This window comes from Numida meleagris, chromosome 1 (assembly GCF_002078875.1).
Source record: "Numida meleagris isolate 19003 breed g44 Domestic line chromosome 1, NumMel1.0, whole genome shotgun sequence".
Taxonomy (NCBI): domain Eukaryota; kingdom Metazoa; phylum Chordata; class Aves; order Galliformes; family Numididae; genus Numida; species Numida meleagris.
The window spans coordinates 163,571,601-163,592,078 of record NC_034409.1 but is presented as its reverse complement, the minus strand read 5'-3'; the positions used below and the strand labels follow the sequence as shown (position 1 = coordinate 163,592,078).

The window sequence follows — 20,478 nt, the reverse complement described above, 5'->3', positions numbered from 1 at the left end:
TTATTAACATCTTGATCATCTCAGTAGTATAAGAAAGATTACAAATTGTGCTCACTTTTTCTCCAGAAGTGATACAGCGCATCTCTGTCCAAGCTCAAATCAACCATGTTTACCTTTAGCACTGATGAGTAAGTGAAAACGCAGGAGATGTATGCATGCATCCGTCCAGCAAAACTGTTTACATTCCATAGCTGGGGATTCTTTTATTTTTTCTTTGCTATTGTACTCTGCAGTTTTTTTGCCTGTTCTAATTTGCCGTGACGTGGTCAGTGCAGTTTCCTTCCGGCCGCTCGCAAGCCTGTGGTCGAGATAAGGATACATTTACAGCGCGTTTTTAAAAAGAAACTGAAGATCTGCTTCATGTAGGAACTTGGGGACTCTCTGGCTTGTATGAGGAATTTATTGGCTGTTTTTCTGTTGTGAACCGTGGGAACCAAGATCAAGAGCATTTCTTTTGCTAAATAACAGCCCTGCAGAACTGGAACTGTGTGTGAAGCAGAGAGGTGATATGCATGAGGTATCCTGCAGCTCAGTAGGTCAGTCTGTGTTCTGTATTTTGTTTTTAATTCAACTTGAAGACAAAATAATTAGTTCATGTGAAAACTGCATGTATGAATGAGGTGAAAAGATGGGTTTTCTTTTTGTTAGCTTTCATAACTTTTTCGTAGTGTTGGTCAAATACTTTTAATAAGAAACACTTTGAAACTGGTGTCTTGCTTCCCGAAACAGTTTTATTATTTAAGGGAATGAGCATTTGCATGTATTGTTTAGTGGAAGTAATACCTCTGGGAATCAAAAAGTGTCTGACTTCCTTAGAGCTAGGTAGAACATTTATAGACATGACCAAGCTTTATAGTGATAGCTGTTCTTTCAGATAGCTAAAGCAATCATACAATCATAGAGTTGCTCAGGTTGGAAAAGACCTTCAGGATCACTAAGTCCAACTGCGACCTAACCATACTACCCTAACTTTGAGAAAGTTCCTAACTGTGACTCTTTTTTTCCTTCCTCAGAGGTAAAAGGCTGTCCACGTGGGAGAAACAACTCAGGAGAGAATTCTTCTTGGTTTCTTTGAGAAGAGAAGGACCTGGGAACGCTGATGATCTAAGAGCTACTGAAACTGCCACTTGGTTCATTCTGTGATCCTGCCTTTCTGCCCTGCTGCACTCTGGTGACACTGTCCAGCCTTTTGCCATTTGAGAACATTTTTCTTCTTATGTGGAGCTGAGACCTGGGAATGCGTTATTATGGCAGCAGTTGTACAGCAGAATGAGCTTGTGTTTGAATTTGCCAGCAACGTCATGGAGGATGAGCAGCAGGTATGGGATGGTAGAAGAAATGGCGCTCGTACAAGTTGGTGCAAGGAATGTTAGGAAAACACGAGGAAAAGATACTGTGTAAAACACAAGAAAGCAAACACTGAGATCATTATTGTTGCAGCAGATCTCTGCAGTTACAAAAGCTTCCTGTTGCTTCCTGTAACTTGCGCGAGCAGAGCAGAAATTGGTTGAGATGTTGTAACTTATGCAGTATTGCAGAGACCTCCTCTGAAGATGTTTTTCCTTTAACGCTGATTTGTGCCAGTAGAATCCATTCATGCTACAAAATTCCTGAAATTCTGGTATTTGGCAGTCGCTTTAACCTTTGTGGTGTGCTAGGATAAAATCCAGAAGAAAGCAACTGTCGCACTACAGATGACTAGAAGGAGCAGTAGGTGCCTGCTCTTTGCAGATTGGTTTGTAAATGGCATTACTGTGTGTATGTCAGCTATTCAGAACTGAGCTTCAAAATAGCTTAAATGGGTTTCTTTCACACTGCAGGGATACTACCTGTTTCCGTCTCATAAAACTCTTAGGTAGGTTTAGATTATCTAAACCACATCCTTTGAGTCCTGAGGCTTAAGCAGAGGAATCCTATTGTAAAAATCAGGCAGCTCTTCTATAGGTGGTGGTTAATGGTAGGGTTTTGCATTGGTTAACAATAAGTTAGGCATCTTACTATTACGGAGTGGCAGTTATTAGTCTTGGGAAGATTATAAGAGTTCTTAGTCTTATGGAGAGACCGCTGAGAAGTGCTGTCGCAAATTGTTCCTCTTTTTGTGAATGTGAAAAGTATTTGTCCTCTGCTTCAGGAATACTTTTGGCTTCATAACCTTGTCTCTGGGTTTTTTCTGTGGCCTCATGTTTGGCTGGGTCAGTGTCCCATTTCTGCTGTCGGAATCATGCAATCGTTTCAATGAACTGAGTGTTGTCTGTCTAAAGTGCTAACTCAGTTTTGGGTGGAACTAGTAATGTGACTTCCTTCCCTGTATTTTTCCAGAGCCTGTGGCAGTCTGGGGATTTAGATATGGGAATTGCACAAACATAGTGGAAAATGAGCTGTATTTATTACCTCTCTGTGTTGTTTATTGCTGTTTTTACTTTACAAGCCAATGAGAGAGGGAAGAATTGAAAAGAGGAAGGCTGCTTCGTTGTGATTTTTTGGAGGAGGAGTGCAAGAAACATGGCTTTGTTTGTTTTAGCTATGCATTCTGTCTCTTGCATTTTCTTCAGATGCTCACCTCAAAAACCTAAAAAATATATGGAGCATTCAAGAGTAAAACCTCCCTAAATGGAGGCCACACTTAACCTTAGCATGTATTTCATAGCCCAAATAAATCCTACTCCAGATTAACCCTAAGGAAAAAAGGCATCCTGGAGCATACCCTACAGGAGATGTAGTGAAAGATATGGAAGGCCATAGCAGAACATTCGTTGCTGTAAACACTCGGATGGAAGCTCTGTTTAAATCAGTAGGTTGACTTAGTTGAGTTATCAAAGATTCAGGTAGCCAGCTAGATGCCTGCCTGAAGGTAGATATTAAATATTCAGCTGTGGAAAAGAAGCCTGAAGTAGGCAAAGGTGTGGGAAGCTGGAACAAGATTTAACTCAGATAAAGGTAGATACTATGCTGTTAACACAAAAAAGTTGATGTGTATAACTCATTGATCTGCTTCTTACAATGTAGAAGCTGTCAGTACAGATACTACTGAAGTTTTTCAGTTCAGGACAGTTTATATTTAGGGATATGTACCATAACTTGTGTACTTGAAGCATTTTAGTTCTAGAAGTGCTCTGTGTTGATCAAAAGCATTTTTTGAGCTTCATCAGGATAAAAAAATATGCCGTCTTTATATACAGGTGCCAGTTAGCAAAAATAATTACCCAAAGGTCAGTTGTTTTCTCAAAAGCTGGAGTTGAAGTTACTTTGATACTTGTGTTCTTGTTGAGGCTTTGTCTGGAGCCCTTTTGTGCCAAGAACTGTCAGGACATGGAACAGCTGTGGGGGGAGGTTCAGGGTCTAGATGGCAGCTACATTCTGTGTTTCAGGGAAGTCATAATTCATGGCAATTTATTTATTTTCTTTTAAGTCTCGCTTAAACAACCGTAAATTATGAACAGTCCATTTGCAAATCTAAGCATTCAACCAGTGGCAGATGCCAGTGGGAGGGACTTGGTTATGTGGCCCTGTGCAAACGGGAAGGGCTCTTTTCTATCAGATTTATCCCTTTCCGTTTAGAAAATAATGGTTTTTTTGTTTGTTTTCATTTTTTTCCTTGGAGGACTCATTTGTAACATTGTGCTTACATGGTGAGGAAGAAATGTGGTGAAAATGTCTTCATAATTGTGAGAAGGGAACCAAACAGCTTATACTAATGGTACTGATAAGTGGACTGGCTGCTGCTACGTGTCAAAGATCACATTTAAGTAGAGGTTTTGTGGATTTTTTTTATTTTTGACAGAGAGCCTGCATGTGTGAAACTGGGCAGGAGCTCCTACAGGCTTTGTATGAGTCAGCACTGCTGCCCAGAACTGCTTTTCTTTACGTCTGCAGCTTAGAATCATAGAGTCATAGAATCCTTAGAGTTGGAAGGGACCTTTAAAGGTCATCTAGTCCAACTCCCCTGCAATGAACAGGGACATCCACAGCTAAATCAGGTCGCCCAGAGCCTGATCCAGGCTTGAAAGTCTCCAGGGACAGGGCATCAACCACATCACTGGGCAACCTGTTCCAGTGCCTCACCACCCTCACTGTAGAAGACTTTTTCCTTCTATCCAACCTAAAGCTACCCTCTTTGAGCTTGGAGCCAATTCACCGCAGACCCTGCTAAAGAGTCTGCCCCTTCTTTCCTGTAGTTCCCCTTTAGATACTGAAAGGCCACTATCAGGTCACCTTGCAGCCTTCCCTTCTCCAGGCTGAACAGCCCCAGCTCTTTCAGCCTGTAACTAGAGTCTGAGCCCTTAGGTTGGACAACGACTTCTGCCCTGTGTTCTCATGCCTTGATTTACTCTTCCGCATTCCCTGGTGCTCTGTAATATGAAGTCACCTCAGGAAAACTGGTGGTGCCGGAGCTGAAAGCCACTGTCAAGGCCAAGTTCTACATTTTTGTCTATTTCCAGCTTCTGCAGGAAGTCCCCACTTTTCAGCTTGCTGCTTTATGAAGACTCAGGAAGTGGCTGTGAGATCCATACTGAGGTACTCCTAAGCAGTATTTATTTTCTTCCAAAATCCCTTGTGAAACTTGGTGATGTCTCAGCTCCTATCCGTGGGAACGCCTGGAAGGTTGAGAGGCCATTGGCACAGGGACTTCACTGAGAGAAAGCTGAAGCCCCTTTTCTAGTCGCACCTAGTTTTGATAAGTGTTTTTTTTTTGTTTGTTTGTGCTTTAAAAATTTTTTTTATTCTTCCAAAATAAACGGCCAGCTGTGTCTTAAGTATGAATCCTGTTGCTTTTTTCCAAAGCCAGTTTTTGCATGGAGGCTTCTTTCTTTAATCCCTGTGTAACTTTTCCTTCTTATATCTGGTGCGTGTCTTTCTTGCAACTGATGACTCACTTGCATAAAATTTCTTCCAAGCCAGTTGGAAGCTAGTCACAGTATTCTTGGGACAATATTTTCCAGTAAAATTCAGCATTTTCATTAGACTGGATCTGGATTGTCATATAAGGTGACGCTACATCCAGTGCAGAAGAAATCTCCTTTATTATTTTCTTTTTTTGCAGGAGGTTTTAGCTTTTCCCCTCATGGAGAATGACCAGTACTTTGCAGGGACCTGTTCATGGGACATTCAAGGAACTTCAGCATCTGTCTGAAGTTTCATGCTCTTCCAAATAGTTACAGATCCATATACAGGGCTGGCCTGCAGAAAGAAATTACACTGTGAGGGATTTGGTGCCTAAGACTCGAGAAGATTTTAGCAGAAGCTGGAGATCTTTATTTGCCCAGCAGATGGGGAAGATGTGTTGAAGCCAAACCAAAGCTTTGGTGCATCTAGGATGCCATGTTTTAACTATATTGTGGTGATAGCAGGAGAAAGGTGAAGCAGGAGAAGTAGGCAAAAGTAAAAAAATGTATGAATTGCTTTTTCTGATGGCTTACTTGATAACTTGAACATTGCTGATGCTTCAATTTGGGTCTTCTGGTTAAAAAAATTTTTGGAATGAGAATGTCTCTACTTTCTTTGCCTTTTTTGTTAGTCCACATAGAAGAGCTTTTTATTAGAAATAAGTTTTTGTGATCTTGCTGTTAGAGAAGTAATAAAATTTAATTAATCAGAGGGGTTTCTGTTCTGTGGTGCAGAGTTTAGTTGGAGGCCTGTAACTAGCAGTGTTCCCCAGAGTCTGATCTTGTTTAACACTGTCGTCGATGACCTGGGTGAAGGGATAGAGTGCACTCTCAGTAAGTTTGCTGATGATTTAAAGCTGGAAGGATTGACTGACACACTGGAAGGCTGTGCTGCCATTCAGCAAGACCTGGACAGGCTGGAAAGTTGGGCAGAGAGGAAGCAGATGAGTTTCAACAAGGGCAAATGTGGAGTCCTACACCTGGGGAGGAATAATCTCATGTATCAGTTCAGGCTGGGACATGACCTACTGGAAAGGAGCTCTGCAGAGAAGAGCCTGGGTATCCTTGTGGATGGCAGGTTGACCATGAGCCAGCTGTGTGCCCTGGTGGCCAAGAAGACCAATGGGATCCTGGGGTGCATTAAAAGGAGCATGGCCAGCAGTATGAGGGAGGTGATCCTTCCCCTCTACTCTGCCCTGGTGAGGCCACATCTGGAGTACTGTGTCCAGTTCTGGGCTCCACAGTTCAGACAGGGATCTCCTAGAGAGTCCAGCGGAGGGCCACAAAGATGATGAGGGACCTGGAGCACATCCTGTATGAGGAAAAGCTGAGAAATTTGGGCCTGTTCAGCCTGCAGAAGAACAAAAGGGGAATCTTATCTATTCTTGTAAATACCTGAAGGGTAGGTGTCAAGTGGATGGGATGGGGGCAAGCTTTCTCAGTGGTGCATAAACCGTAGTGACAGAACAAGGGGCAATGGGCACAAATTGGAACACAGAAAGTTTTGTATGAACGTGAGGAAAAACTTCTTTACTTTGAGGATGACAGAGCACTGGATTAGGCTGGCCAGAGAGATCTTGGAGTCTCCTTCTGTGGAAATGTTCAAAACTCACCTGGACACTTTTCTGTGGAACCTACTGTAGAGAACCTGATTTAGCTGGGGGCTGAACTAGATGATCTTTGAAAGTACCTTCCAACCCCTACAATTCTGTGTGGTTCTGTAATTAATAATAAGTAGCAGTCCTTTTTTCAGCAGTGTTTTCCCTTTATGGAGTTACACTGCCATCACAGGGAGCTATAGTAAGCACAGTCACGTTTGCAATTCGAAATATGTACAAAATTATTCCTGTGTTTTGAGAGCTACAAGAAACTTTGGCTTGCCCCATTGTTGGGATTCAGGTACTTCGAAAGAAACCAAGAACATTACAGAAGTGCTAAGGTGAGATTTTATCTTTCAGTGGTTTTATGTGTATCAGTATTAATTAGTAGTGGCGCTTGAAACTGAATGAGCTGCTTGTGAAAGGAATCACAACCAATTGCAAATATACGAAACAGTGGTGATTTTTTTTTTTCAGAAATGTCTTTTGAATTAGATTTGTTTACAGTGCATTTGTTTTTCTCGCTGAGTACCTTTTTTGATATCTGCTCCAGCCTCTCCTTTTCATATCCATGGCAGGATAGAAAATCCATGCTTTGTACAGCAGCAATAAATGATTGAGAAGCAGATCTAATAACGATTTACAAAAAATAGGCCACAAGAAATGATATTTAATGACTCCAGTTTAAATTACTTATTTAAAGAAAATTCCATGTGGTGTCCTAGCATCAGCAAATGCCTTTCTACACCATTCTTAAAGTTGCTTCTCTGTCTTTTGTCTTTAGCAAGTGTAGTGTCAGCAAGCTCCTCAAATTGGCCAGTGCTGATTTGTGTGACCAAGTCTCTCCCTGCAAGATGGATTTCCATACCTGTAGATGGGCGCACATTGGCTGTGACAAAGTATATTTATGGCATTTGTTTACAGATATAATCAAGATTCAGCTGAGCCTTGCAGAGTAGGTCATACTTGATTATACTGATCAGACCCACTGCCACTACAATTCATGACAGCAGCATTATCATCAGTGTGGAAATTAGTGGTGAAGGATGGTACCTTAATGAATGGACGATTGAGCTGTTGTAATGAGGTTTCACAACAGAGTGACTAGTAGTGTGGGAGATAAACAGGGATTTGAGAAACAGAGATAAAAGTGACGAAGAGTCAATTTGTTCTGTGTTTCCTTTCTTATTCTGAAACAGAAGACTAAAGAATAACTGTGGTGTTGGAGGTATTTTTGCCTCTCCGAGACAGTCAGTGATGTGAACTTCAGTCATTAAAAAAGGAAGGTGCTAAGCCAGAGTCAATTTTTATCCAGAAGGAGCTAACAAGAGGCTCATCCTAAGTATAAACAACCACTTGAGAGACAAGCTTTGCAAGCCCTGCGTATCAAACTAGTGCAAGCCCAGCAGCAGGAAGGAAGGATGGACCGCCTCACTGCAGAGACACTGCAGGAAGGCAGCTGACCTGTTTCAGATAGATATGTTCAAGCTGGATGTCTGCATCAGAATTAGGGACTCTGACACCTGCTCCATTTCATAGTCAGTAGAGAGAACCAGGTGTTTTTATAGGGTGTGATTCATCCTCTTGTGACACAGGAGCCTAAAACCAGTCAGGGAAATAGTGCTCTAAAAAAAACCCTCTCTGTTGACTCTGAAGGAAACCTAAGCTCAGTAGGTCAAGTCTTAGTACCTGCGCCACAATTGCTTGAAGTCGGGTGAGATGAACTTCACCCCTAGTGTCTATGGGCTAGAAAAGGATGAGAATATTGAAGTCTTCATGTTTGTGTCTTCCCTGTCTAAAATCCATGCTTTTTACCTGCTCAGTAGACTAACGAGCAGATGCTTGCAGAACACATGCTCTTCTTGCTTGCAGGTGACACAAGCCTGAGTGAAGTGCAGTATGTAAGGTTTTTCTACAGTCATTCTTTTTAATTTGATTACATATGTGCGTGTACAGTGTATGTAACGGGCACGTCACAGCTTACAAACTGTGGCACACTTATGAAATTGGGATGCTTCGGCTGCTTTGTACCGTGAATTGTATCACAACAACATGGCTATAACAGACCACCTTCCTTCTAGTTCGTGGAACTTACTGTTGAAAATCTTCCAAATACAGACAATTTTATTTTTCATCTCATTACTCTGCTCTATCTTTTTTGCTTATTTTGCTTCTCTTTGGTTTTGTAGGCTTTTAATTTTTTAGCAGTGCACTTACGATAGAAGCCCCTAGAAATATTAGTTTTGTTTCCAAATTCTTCATTTTTTTCCCAATTGCCATTTACCACAGTTGCTGTTGAGGCATGTTTTACAAAACACAGAGCAATTTCGGATGGTAATTACTGCCTCATAAAGATTCTAATTGCACTTTCTCCTTTCAATATGTATGTTCCAGACTCTTCCCTGGGAGAATCTGACTCCCATTGCCGTTCTCTGCATGGAGACAGCAGCTCTGAGACCATTTTCTGCTGCTGGTGGGCTGTGCAGTGGCAAGACTGTGAGACATGAGCAGTGCCCAAACAAGCTCATGATCTTATGTTGCTATTTTTTTTTCTTGCATGGTTAAATAATAAAAAATAAACCTGCTTGATTTTTGCATATCTTTGTTCTTCTGTGGAGAGAGTGAGGCCAAATACACGCACGCAGGTTTTCTCATAGGAGCACATTTGAGCAACGTTTGGTTTGTTTTCTTGTTTTTTAAGCATGCTAAATTCATAATGTGGCTGATTTTTGTTGTGAGAGAGCCTTAGAGTTACACTAGTCTTCCTCTGAGCCTCCTATGCTACCACCCGCTGACTTGCTTCCTGCAAATGGCGTTTTGAACGAATCGCTTTGGAAAATACTTTCTCTGTAGTAAATGGCATTTTCTGCAAACCTCTTCCTATTGAATGGTTGCCACTTTGGAGAATGTGCATCTTGTTACTACTACCGGCCAGCTTGATTTGGGCTTTCCAAAGTGCCTTTTTTCTGATGTATCTCATGGAAAATAACTGTTGAGAGAGAAGGACGATGGCTGAAAGCAGACTTTAAAGGCAAGTAGGGGACCAACGGCAAGTGAAGAAACCATAATAATTAGAGGTGGAAAATATTATGGTACGTGTATCAAGCACTCCCTGTTGCACTTGTTACCCTCGTAGTAGGTGACCCCTAAGTTACTGTCTCACAGCAAACTCAATGCTGGTGAGACCTTCCTGCAGTGCTCACAGCCACACCACCCTCTGCCCACAGATAGACAGGAAGAGCAGGGCTGCTTGCAGCAAGTTGCTTGCTGCTATCATTGCCAGCAAAATTTGGCTTTTACTGCACTGCTCCGGTCGTCTGTTCTGTCAGTTTTCTAGCTGTAAAATGCTGTTGTGGGTGTCTTGTATTACCTACTGCAGTCGTGTCAGTGTATTATGTACTATCCGTAGTGATATTCAGCCTTTGGCCCATAGCGGGACGCTGCTGCTGTTTTCGTTTTGTGTGCTAAAAATCATCTTGTTTTTTGTTACTCTCTCCTGATCATCTAATATTTAGGTGCTGTGCTATGGGTTTGTTGAAATCCTCATCAGTAAATGCTTAAGTGGGTATGTTCTGTCATTACTTTAATTTTCCTTTTTTTTTTTTTTCCTACAGCTTGGTGATCCATCCATTTTTCCTGCTGTCATCGTGGAACATGTCCCTAGTGGAGATCTCCTAAACAACTATTCTGGCTTAACCTGCGTGGATGAACCCAGTGATATGATCACTGAGAACTCTCTGGATGTCGCAGAGGAACAAATCATCGAAGATGATGATATCCCCCTCGCAGGTCTGCAATAAAATCATTTATCTGCTATGCTTTTGCAACAAGATGGTTGTGGCTAGCAGTGAGGAAAAACTGAGTGACAAAAATGAATAGGAAACAAAGTTATAACGGTATTGAATGCCATCAATCCTGTGCATGACAGAGAATCATAGAATTAGCTAGGTTGGAAAAGACCTACAAGATCATCCAGTCCAACTATCCACTTACCACCAATAACCCCACTAAACCATGTCTCTCAATGCTGTATCTAAATGTTTCTTGAACACCTCTAGGGATGGTGACTCAACCACCTCCCCGGGCAGCCCATTCCAGTGCCTGACTGCTCTTTCAGAAAAGTAGTGTTTCCTAATGTCCAGCCTGAATCTCCCCTGGCACAACTTGAGGCCATTCCCTCTCGTCCTGTCACTAGTTACAAGAGAGAAGAGGCCGACCCCCAGCTCACTACAACCTCCCTTCAGGTAGTTATAGAGAGTAATAAGGTCTCCCCTGAGCCTCCTCTTCTCCAGACTGAACAATCCCAGCTCCCTCAGCCACTCCCCATAAGGCCTGTGCTCCAGACCCCTCACCAGCTTCGTCGCCCTCCTCTGGACATGCTCCAGGGCCTCAACGTCTTTCTTGCAGTGAGGGGCCCAAAACTGGACACAGTACTCAAGGTGGGGCCTCACCAGGGCTGAGTACACAGGGAGAAGATGGCATTAATTCCAGTATCAGGTGGCTTGCAATTCCAGCTGCACAGCTGGTACAGTGATGGGCTTCATCCATCAGTACAGATTAAGATAGGGTTCTACTCAAAGTACCAGAAAGGTTGTGCACTGCTCTTAATGTTATTTTTTTGCCCCTTTTTTTTTAGTGGTTGGTATGTAGCCTAAGTAAACATACATACCAAAAAGCAGTAATATACAGCATGTGTAGATGTACTGTTTTGATTTCTTGGGGGTATACAAATGGCCAACTGTAAACTGTGCACATGAGCATGACACTGATGTAGGTGTGCTCGGCATAGTGTTCACTTCAGATCTCTAATAATAAATGTTTAAAATACAAATGTTCTGCATAAATTCAATTAGGAAGGATAGCGTAAAAGAGAAAGCTGGAGGATATGTCACGTATAAGAAACTTATTAAAAAGAAAACAAAACTAAAACAAGCCCCCAAAGCAAACAGTAATTTGCTGAAAGTAGATATTTGGAGCATTTTTGCAGACTAAGTCTGAGAGGTGGGGTAGATGCTTTTCAGAGCTGAGATCTGTTTGTGCCATCTTTCAGTGATCAGGTTTCTCCAGCTGAGCTGTCCCCAGGGCTGCAGTCAGCCTGCTGGTTTCAGTCACGGTTCTGACACTACTTCCAAAGGCTCTGTTACAGTCTTTTACCACCAAAAGCCAAACTCAGCAAAACTTGACATGAGGTGCAGTTCACAGGGTAAATTGACGTGAAATGTTCCCAGTAAATGGTTTTATCTGATATATGTGGCCCCATTTTTTTTTAAGCCATGAATTATCTGTGAACAGACTGTGACTGTACAAATAATATAACTGATTATTCAAGAAAGTCTTACGTGCTTAAACATTATTTCAAGTTGAAACCTCTTGCCAGCTATTCGCTTGCTATTCGTATTAATTATTCACACTGTAACTGGCATTTCCTCAGCGTGTTACTTAAGCACCACTTAATGCGACTGCGTGAATATTTTGTAGTTGATGAATTTCATCCTTTTTGTGAATGCGTATTCACTGTAATATACTGTGTGTGAATTGACAGTTGCATGAGTAATTGTGAAACTCCGCTTTTGTGACTACTCCTGTTAAGATTTTTTGTTGCTAACGTAAATAGTCACATGAGAAGGGTTTGCTGCCAGAGAGTGAAAATATGTAATCCTTGTAGCTGATGGTGTCCAAGGGATACTTTGGAGGCAGACAAGCACTGTATTGTTAACATCATCCATTCTAGTTGAAGCAATCTTTTTCTTTAAAGGCCAAGTCCTTAGAAAACCAGAGCTCTGACTTTGTAGAGATTGTTGTAATGAAGGAGACGTTAACTAATCATCTGGTTCACGCTGCAGAGTGCTAGCTGCTGTGTGTGCTGCAGGTTTCCTCGGCCACTGGAAACTGAGTGCTTGGCTTTGCATGAAGAGATGACTCTGAGCTGGGCTGGGACCAGCACCACTGCTCAGAGCTCCCAGGGAGAAGGTGGCTCAGCAGCAAGTTTCTGTCAGGGAGCCCCTGCCAGTCCCTAGCAGGGTAGGATTACAGGATGAGGGGGGCCAAGAGCCCCCCATGAAGGTGGGAAGAGAGCGTAGGGAAGGACCATGGCTTCATCATCTCCCTGCCCAGGCTGCAGGTACGCAGCCCAACCAAGCTGCCAGAGCAGGTGCAAGCACATCTTGCAATGGGCTACTTGTGAAGTGGAGCTAATAGCAGCCAGCGTTTCCCACCTACTTTGTTTTCTGTTTGTTTATTTCCTATCTTTGAAGCTCCCATCCTGATTTTAATTGTGTGTGTTTGGTCTCAACAGCAAAATGTGTTGTTTTGCTCTTTGAAGTTTGTACAAATCTTTTCAGTCACTTTCACATTATGCTGCTGAGAGAGAATCAGACCTTGTAAAGACTGCGCTAATTCCAACTTAAAATATTCAAAAGACTGAAGTTCACAGCAAAATGAAACTGAAAATGCCATCATTGTTAAATATGCACAAATCTTTTTTTGAAGCTACAAGTCTTCAATGCTGTTTTTTGTCTGTTACACATCAAGCTTTCCTTCTTCCCTAAACTACTAGAAATCAGAAGTAGGTCTGCTGAAACTGCAGGAATTACTGTTTAGTGTTACTGTATCTGCAGAATTACGGACTCTGGTAGGCTTCTCTGCCTATAGGATCTAGCTTAAGCCATTCAAAAGTAGCTATTACACTGCCATGATTACTATCTGTAGTATAAGTTATGACCTGCAGAAAACTACAGCTGTAAGAACAGCATCTGTTTTACTTGAAACCCTGCTGAAAGATGGCCAGCAGCCAGTTTTCTAGCTATGCTATACACACTATAATCTTTTTATAATTAATAGGCAGACTTGCCCTATCACTCTCTAAATTTAACAATGCTTTTCTCTGGAAAAACTGTGATGGCAATTTGTATGGCCAGTTTGTTGCCAGTGTAATGTGGCCTCCAATGATTAATTGTCATGTAGCAAAAGATGATTAAGAAAATAGATTAGAGCACTTGGCTTTGAATAGAGCTTTATTGCTAAAGAGAATATTGAGGTGTGTTTTTTTTCCTCTTTGAAAAATACAGCAGGTAAAGTTTTGCATACAATAAATTTTAGGCCATCTTGTCAGATGGTATAATTTGGTACACTTCATTTACCTTATTAATGTAACTAATTGCAGTTATAAAAAGCATAGGAAGAAGGCACTAATTGGATTATGTAACTTCCAGAATTTTTTTTCTCAAGGCTGGCACATTTAATGTAGAAAAATAGTAGTTAATCAAAGTCTGCCATTTTGTGGTTCACCCATGCTTTCTCACTGAATCAAGGAGAAAGTTTGTGTGAGGGAGGAGGGACAAAAAATCGGCACTTTGATTCACTGTGCCCTGTTCTGAATGCAGAGCACAGAAATACAGGTTCTCATAGATCAGCAGTGAAGCTTAACAGCCAGTTCAGAAGTTATTTTACAGTCTTTCCAAGTTTGGTTGCATTTGGCTTGTGCATTTGGTGAACGTCTAGCACTGATGGCACAAGCCAAACTGTTCAAGTAAGAGAATGAAGGGCAAGTACTACGTGTTGTAACCCAGCACAACCCCTGCGCGTTTGGTAATCATTTATAATGCTGCAGAGAAATCCTAAGGACTGCTGAGTTGGAAACAGAATTTCACAGTCTTAATCCATGAGGATTTTCAGTTGACAAGATGCCAGTTGTAAAAAAAAAATAAATAAATAATAATAATAATAAAAAATGGATGAGATCTCAGTTACTTTGTAGAGAAGTTTCTCGGTAGTGCTTATACCATCTGGTAGAAATGATGAGTGTTTTTCCATGTAGCTCCCCAGTGAGACAATTTTGCTTCTAAATTTTAAAGCCTTGTTTAAAAAAGAAAATTAAGTGTGATATATAGGTCTCCTTGAAACACACGCGTTCAAAAGTAGCACTTGGTTTTCCAGCATCAGTTAACAACTGGTGCAGCATTTATATTAAAAAGCAATCAGTTAAATTTAGCAGTCAGTTATTCTGGAAAAAAAAAAAAAGTCTGTCTGTATTTAACGAATCTCTTCCTTGTTTTCACAATTTTAGATTTCTTCCAACATTATTCTGAGACTCCGTGGTCCCTTTTTGTCCGTGGTAAAAATCAGTGCTGCATTTAAATACAGCTGTGAGTAGCACAGCCCGTATCTAGTCTGGGCAAGGGCCCCCAGTGTTGGCTCTTTGGGGCTGATTGCCTTGAGAGGTGTGGGGCAGAGGGAGTGGGGTGGGGTCCCTGAGCTGAGTGATGGGCAAGTGAGCAGCCACCTTGTCAGGAGCCTGCTCAAGTAGGAAGGTGTAAAGCATTCAAAAGTATGCTAGGTGGGAGTACAGGCAGTGGGAATTTGGGCTGAAGGAGGCAGCTGCAGGCTGGATGTCTGGGTTCTTACTCCACCAGGTGAGAAGAGAAGAAAACTTTGTCTGGGCAGGTCTGCTGCTAGCTGTGAGCTCTGCTGATTCATCGCAAACATGCATCCACAGTAATTGGGTTGTAATTGGCATACACAGAGGCTTAAATTTGTGGCTTGCTCAGATAATCGGGATCTTGTTGAGTACTCTGGGAAAAAAAATGTTACTTTTGGGTGTGGTTTTGTTTTCCTTTCTTTCTTTTTTTAAGTTCCTACCTGTTTAAAATAGGTAATTCTTTGAAATGAAAAAACAGCATTTTTGCAGCTATGACTTTGAAGTGTAACAAATAAGCTATTTCACCTCAATTCCTCTTCAATTTGTGACTATGTCATAACTGACATTCTGACTGGCAAATCCAATTGTGATTGAAATATATCTTGGCAACATTAAGGGAGGACACTAGCTCAATCTAATTTGTTGGGCTGGTTATCTCTGAGAGCTATCTGAAGTTGAATGCTGCTGCTAGTAGGACAGGGAGGCTGTGATTACATTGCTGCATGCGGCATCTCACTGCTTGTTTGTGTTAGCTCTTGAGTTCTTGTAATTCAACTTGCTAACCCAGCAGAACCTGTCAGAATTATTTTCAGCCATTGTACGGGACTAAGTTGCCTCACAGTGTGATCAAAAAGCGTGAAGCCTGGCTTGTGTTGAGAGGTGTTTGGATTGTGAACTGGGGTAGAGATGTGAGAGTCAGAACCGCATCCCTGTTTTTTCAGCAACAGAGTGATTAGTTTGGCTCAAACCATCCTGTGAAGTCATCTTCTAAGAAGGGACTTAAAGGATGCTAGCAAGGGGATTAGTGTGGTTAAGAAATTTGCTTTTTAGCATTCTGTATCTGTGGATAGATAGATACCTGTGGCTGTTGCTCCTTACGCTTTTTGGGAGATTCTAATTCTAATTAGATTAGAATCATTAAGATTGGAAAAGACCACGGTGGTCACGTAGTCTTGCTATCAACCCATCACCACTATACTCGCTAACCATGTCCCTTAGTGTGACAAAAGGTTCCGTGTTTGTTCCTCATCCTGCAGTCACAGAGCGTGGGATGAGCAAGTAAGCACTCCTCCCTCCTCCCCTTCCATGGCCCTGTGAGCCGAGGCCTACCAAAGCGCACCTTCAACAAGGTGTGACAGCATGAAGCCATCCGGCTTGGTGGCTTCGCTCCGCCATCGCCTGAGGTAGGCCCGAGAAGTGCAGGTCCTGACCTGGTTGAATTTCTGTGCAAGATGTGGGATGGAGAGCTGGCAGTGAAGTGAGGCAGTACGCTGTGCAACTCAAAGGTGCCCCACGCCCGTGCTGATGTTGTTGTGTCTGGGTGTGAGGCTCTGACGCTGGGAGCGTGGCAGTGCTGAGGTCAAGAAGAAATTCAGGAGGTCAGGAGGCTCCTGCAGAAGCCACCCATAGTCCGTGAGGTGGAAGCACAGCAGGGAGCGGGAGGCAGGGCTGGTGCATGAATGTCCACTCTTATCTTGGTCTTCTCCCAAAGATATGATTGCAGAGCTGTAAACATCTGGAGTGAAACTTTTTGTTTGTTTGTTTTCTTAAATTTTGCGTGATTGCTTATTGCTAGTGGGCTGGGTGCTTTGTTGTTAGGTCATTTAAAGAACCAGAGGCACTAGTTCTATTTCTTGGCATAAACCTATGTCTTTTATGTGAAGAATAAATGTTCTGAGGTCATTACATGATATGACTGACAAAGGAGTCAGTCAGTCTCCTTTCTTCTCTTTTTTTTTTTTTTGTTTGTGTGCCTGCCTCACCCCAAATTCCTCAAAGTTAAACAGAGAGAGGGTGTGAAACTGACTCATTACAGGACTTAAGAAAGTCACTGAGGTTCATTTGCCTCCTATGGAGGGGACTACTAATGCAGACCTTTGCACTGCTTGATAAATGTAAGTGAAATACCTAACATGGCTTCAAATTCATGGCAAAAGATAAGGAAGCCTGGCCTGTGCATTTCCATCCAACAAAGCAATTTCTTAATTTTTTTTTTTTTTTGAGAATGTTTCTGAAGGTTTATGGCACCCAGAAGTGGAACGAGTGTATACCTTGTTTGTTATACTACATTTATTTTGAAAACAATCCTCTGGTAAGATACTCCTCTAGTCAAACTGAATTATCTTCTTGGACAGCTACTATTTTGCAAATCTGCTTTCTGTGTCAGAAGAGAACTATTTTTATCAGATTTTTTTTTTGTGTGTGCGTGCTTCACATGACCTTAATTATAAGTTGAAGATCAAGGGCTTTTGATTTTTCTAATGGTCACCCGCATGAGACAAATGAGGGATTGTCTAGTAGTTAAAACTTTTGGAAAGCATGCCAGCCCTTTGTATTGGTCTTTATAATAATAATAATTTGTAATACTGCTTCCCTGGAGCGTGCTCTGTTAGCCACACCTATAATCCCGACAGATTAGAAAGTTTAGGATTCAGTTATACCTGTAGGTAATAAGCTGTCTAGTAGAAGTTTGCTTGTCTGTTCTCTAGGCTAAATGAGCATGTTTTAATTACAGAATTCTCTTTCTTAGGACCATAAGAAACCATAAGAAGAAATCAGCATTTTTTTTAAGGGTACTGTCTAAAATGTTGTTTGTGATAGTGGCATTTTCTCAGGGGTTATGGGCACGGTGTTTTAGTGCATGTACTTGATCAGCAAATGGAGGGGTTAGAAAGATGAGGCAGAAATTATTTTTTTTTAATGCACTACACTTTTACAATTAAATGTATGCATTTTCTCCCTAGATATGCTGTTGCTGCTCATCTATTGAGACTGTGGTTACCACTTTCTTTTTAGAAATCATATAGAAGTAAATAACATGCTAAGCTTTAAGTCTAGTTTGTAACTTGTTTAGAATTAACTATTTTCTTTTGCTTTTAGTTGAAACATCGTGTCATAATGGAGATGAAACTATGGAAACAATTGAGGCTGCTGAAGCGCTTCTTAATATGGACTCCCCTGGTCCTATGCTGGATGAAAAAAGAATAAGTAAGATTTTTTAAGAAAGCGAATCTAGTCTGTATTTGACTTGTTTGCCTTTGTGAGGTTCAGTGTTGTGTGACCACCTGGAAGGAGTAGGAATATTTGGCTTTCAGGTAGACTTTAGATACATAGTTTGGGTATCAAAAATCCAGTGTTGTATGCAGTGAGGAGTTTCACTTCCTTGAGAACATGTTGATCCCAGAGTTTAACATTGATAGATAAGGAGAAAATTAAAAATTGAAGGGAAGATGTGAATTAAGTGGGGTTGTTTAGACTGTTCTGTTTTGTTCCTCTGATAGAGAATGAAACTATTTATGATTGCCCAAGAAATGTGGTGGATGCCTGGAATTGTTCAAGCCCTGGTTGGATGTGGCTTTGGGCAACACAATCTAGTGGAAGGTGTCCCTGCACACAGCAGGGGGGGGTGGAACTAGGCAATGTTTAAGGTCCCTTCCAACCCAAACAGTTATGTGATTCTACACTGGCAAGATAATAGAACACATACTTACATCTGCAAATTCTGTTAACTATGAATAAAAATATGTGAACATACCATAACAGTGCTTTTTAGGAGAGTAGGTTATGTCGTTAAACTGTCATATTTTAATACTGCCTTCTGATTGTGGGTGGATATATTCAATTAAGAACTGATCTCCTCCTATTATCCTTTTCCCTTAAGCAGCTATGTTTGGCTCAACTGAAGATGAAGATATGGTGGCTCCTATTACACATGTATCAGTCACTCTTGATGGGATCCCCGAGGTCGTGGAGGTTCACCAAGCCCCAGACCCTTACGCTGAGTCACCAGAGACTCCCGAATTTGAACAACCAAAGAAGAAAAAAGGTAAGATGCTATTGCAGAACAGTCTTGTGGAGTAGAGAGCAGTCAGTGGCATGCTTATGTCCTGTCATGAATGTGTGAAGCCATCCTGGCTGACAAGTCAAAAGAACCAAGTATGCTCTGCTGGAAATACAGAGAGTGCATTTTCTTACTGTGAGTCTGAGCACAAATGCTGATGCTTAGATACTGATGATGCTGGAGGGGTAGGATGGTTACTTATCATAGGAAACGTGGGTCTTTACTCATTCTTATTTATAGTTTCTTAAGAGGAAAATTGTATTACAAACTACAGAGCTTGCACTACCATGAATGCTGAAGTATTTTAGTTAGCTTTTATTTTGCTTTGACTGAAGAAGATTTATTATGTGCAGAAGATGAGAATGAGGGCTTTTTTTTTTTTTAGCATTTCTTGAATATGAACTGTAGTTTTATTTTGTTACTGGTGTTTCTTTATTCTAAATAGCTGCACAATAGCTGTGGTAAGTTTCAATCCCATTTGCAGGAGTTAACTCGATGGAGTTTAGGCTCCGTCCATTGTGTGATGTTCCTCTGGAGTCACTGCCATACCAAAAAGTAATGACGTTCTATGATGTTAGTCAGACCTTCTGCTCCTGTTTTCCAGCTCTGCTTCAGTGCAGACACCATCTGAGGCCCCAACACTAATGTCTGCTCTGGAAAAATGTCATGTAGTGCATGCAGATGTAAGGCGATGTTACAACAGATTTATTTAAAAAAAAAAAAAAAAGTGAAATAAAACAGAAGAGTTGTGTTTCTGGAGCTAAACTATAGGTCTGAATCAGAGCTTTAGGACTTAGGATTTTGACACGTTCTCTTATGGGGAAAATAAGTCATCCAGCACAGGGCTTTGGCTACCTACCTGGTTACACTTCTGATGCAAGAGAGTACATTTTTGCTGCTAATGCAACCATCGTACTTCTGAATTTTGGGGGTAGTTGTCTGTCAAGGACAACATACAGGCCTCTGGACACGCTATGGGGGCTCCCTTAGCCCCTTGTATGTCACAAGGTCTGGTAGGGATGGGTGTTGGTCAGGAGCTCTCTGATTGTCGTCAGAAAGCTGAACTGAAACTGCTGTGGAGGGGAGTCTTACCAGCAGCTGCCTGAGAGTGCTGCTGGGGAAACTACCGTGCTGTGACATGACCAACTGTAAGGAGACTTTAGCTGTTTTTTTTTTCTTTCTTCTTAATGTTGGCTGCTGGGTGGGTCAAAACACGGAGCCTCAATCTGCCCAACATTTAACCTCTTTGGCTTGATGCTTTCATACCCTCTTTCGTGTTGTGCTTCTGCTTACTCCCACTCCTTCCTCCTTTCTAGCTGTAGGCTAAAAAGTCAGTTGCTCCACAGTGAACGTGTTTGGCTTTGGTCGTTACATCAGATAGAACAAATGCTAGAAAAGATACATCAGCTAGAAGTTTCATTAACTACCAGTTTTCAGTGAAATTGAGGTAGATGGTCTGATCTGAGCAGTGCTGAAGTGTTATTTCAGAATGTGCAGGAATTTATAAGGCATTAGCCTACAAGAATTACTGCAAGATGTTACTCATTTGGTAGCGCATTTCAGGATGATGTGCAGGGTTTATATTTTTTTTTGTTTTGGTTTTTATAAATGCAGTCTGTTTCCCTTAGTTTGGTCAGTTTTGTGGCAGGGCAAAGGACTATGGTCATCTTGCCACATGCTTTGTACCCACAATCTATTTATAGACTTGCAGCATATGTAACCCAATAGCTGTATTTGTAA

The 20,478-nt window shown here is 41.6% G+C and overlaps 1 protein-coding gene across 10 annotated transcripts in view; it reads left to right on the top strand.

The window, feature by feature from the left end:
- Window positions 1-20,478, top strand: part of ELF1 (E74 like ETS transcription factor 1) — an 88,760-nt gene that overhangs the window by 48,883 nt on the left and 19,399 nt on the right. For 7 of the 10 annotated variants that reach the window (XM_021374842.1, XM_021374860.1, XM_021374869.1 and 4 more), the window contains 4 exons: window positions 1,014-1,319; window positions 10,096-10,270; window positions 17,778-17,885; window positions 18,559-18,723. In XM_021374842.1, the coding sequence (XP_021230517.1) occupies window positions 1,248-1,319; window positions 10,096-10,270; window positions 17,778-17,885; window positions 18,559-18,723 (520 nt within the window). In that variant the 5' untranslated portion in view covers window positions 1,014-1,247. Of the gene's footprint in view, window positions 1-320; window positions 537-1,013; window positions 1,320-10,095; window positions 10,271-15,858; window positions 16,082-17,777; window positions 17,886-18,558; window positions 18,724-20,478 lie in introns of those variants that run through there. The other 3 variants (XM_021374850.1, XM_021374879.1, XM_021374888.1) reach the window with 3 other exon arrangements.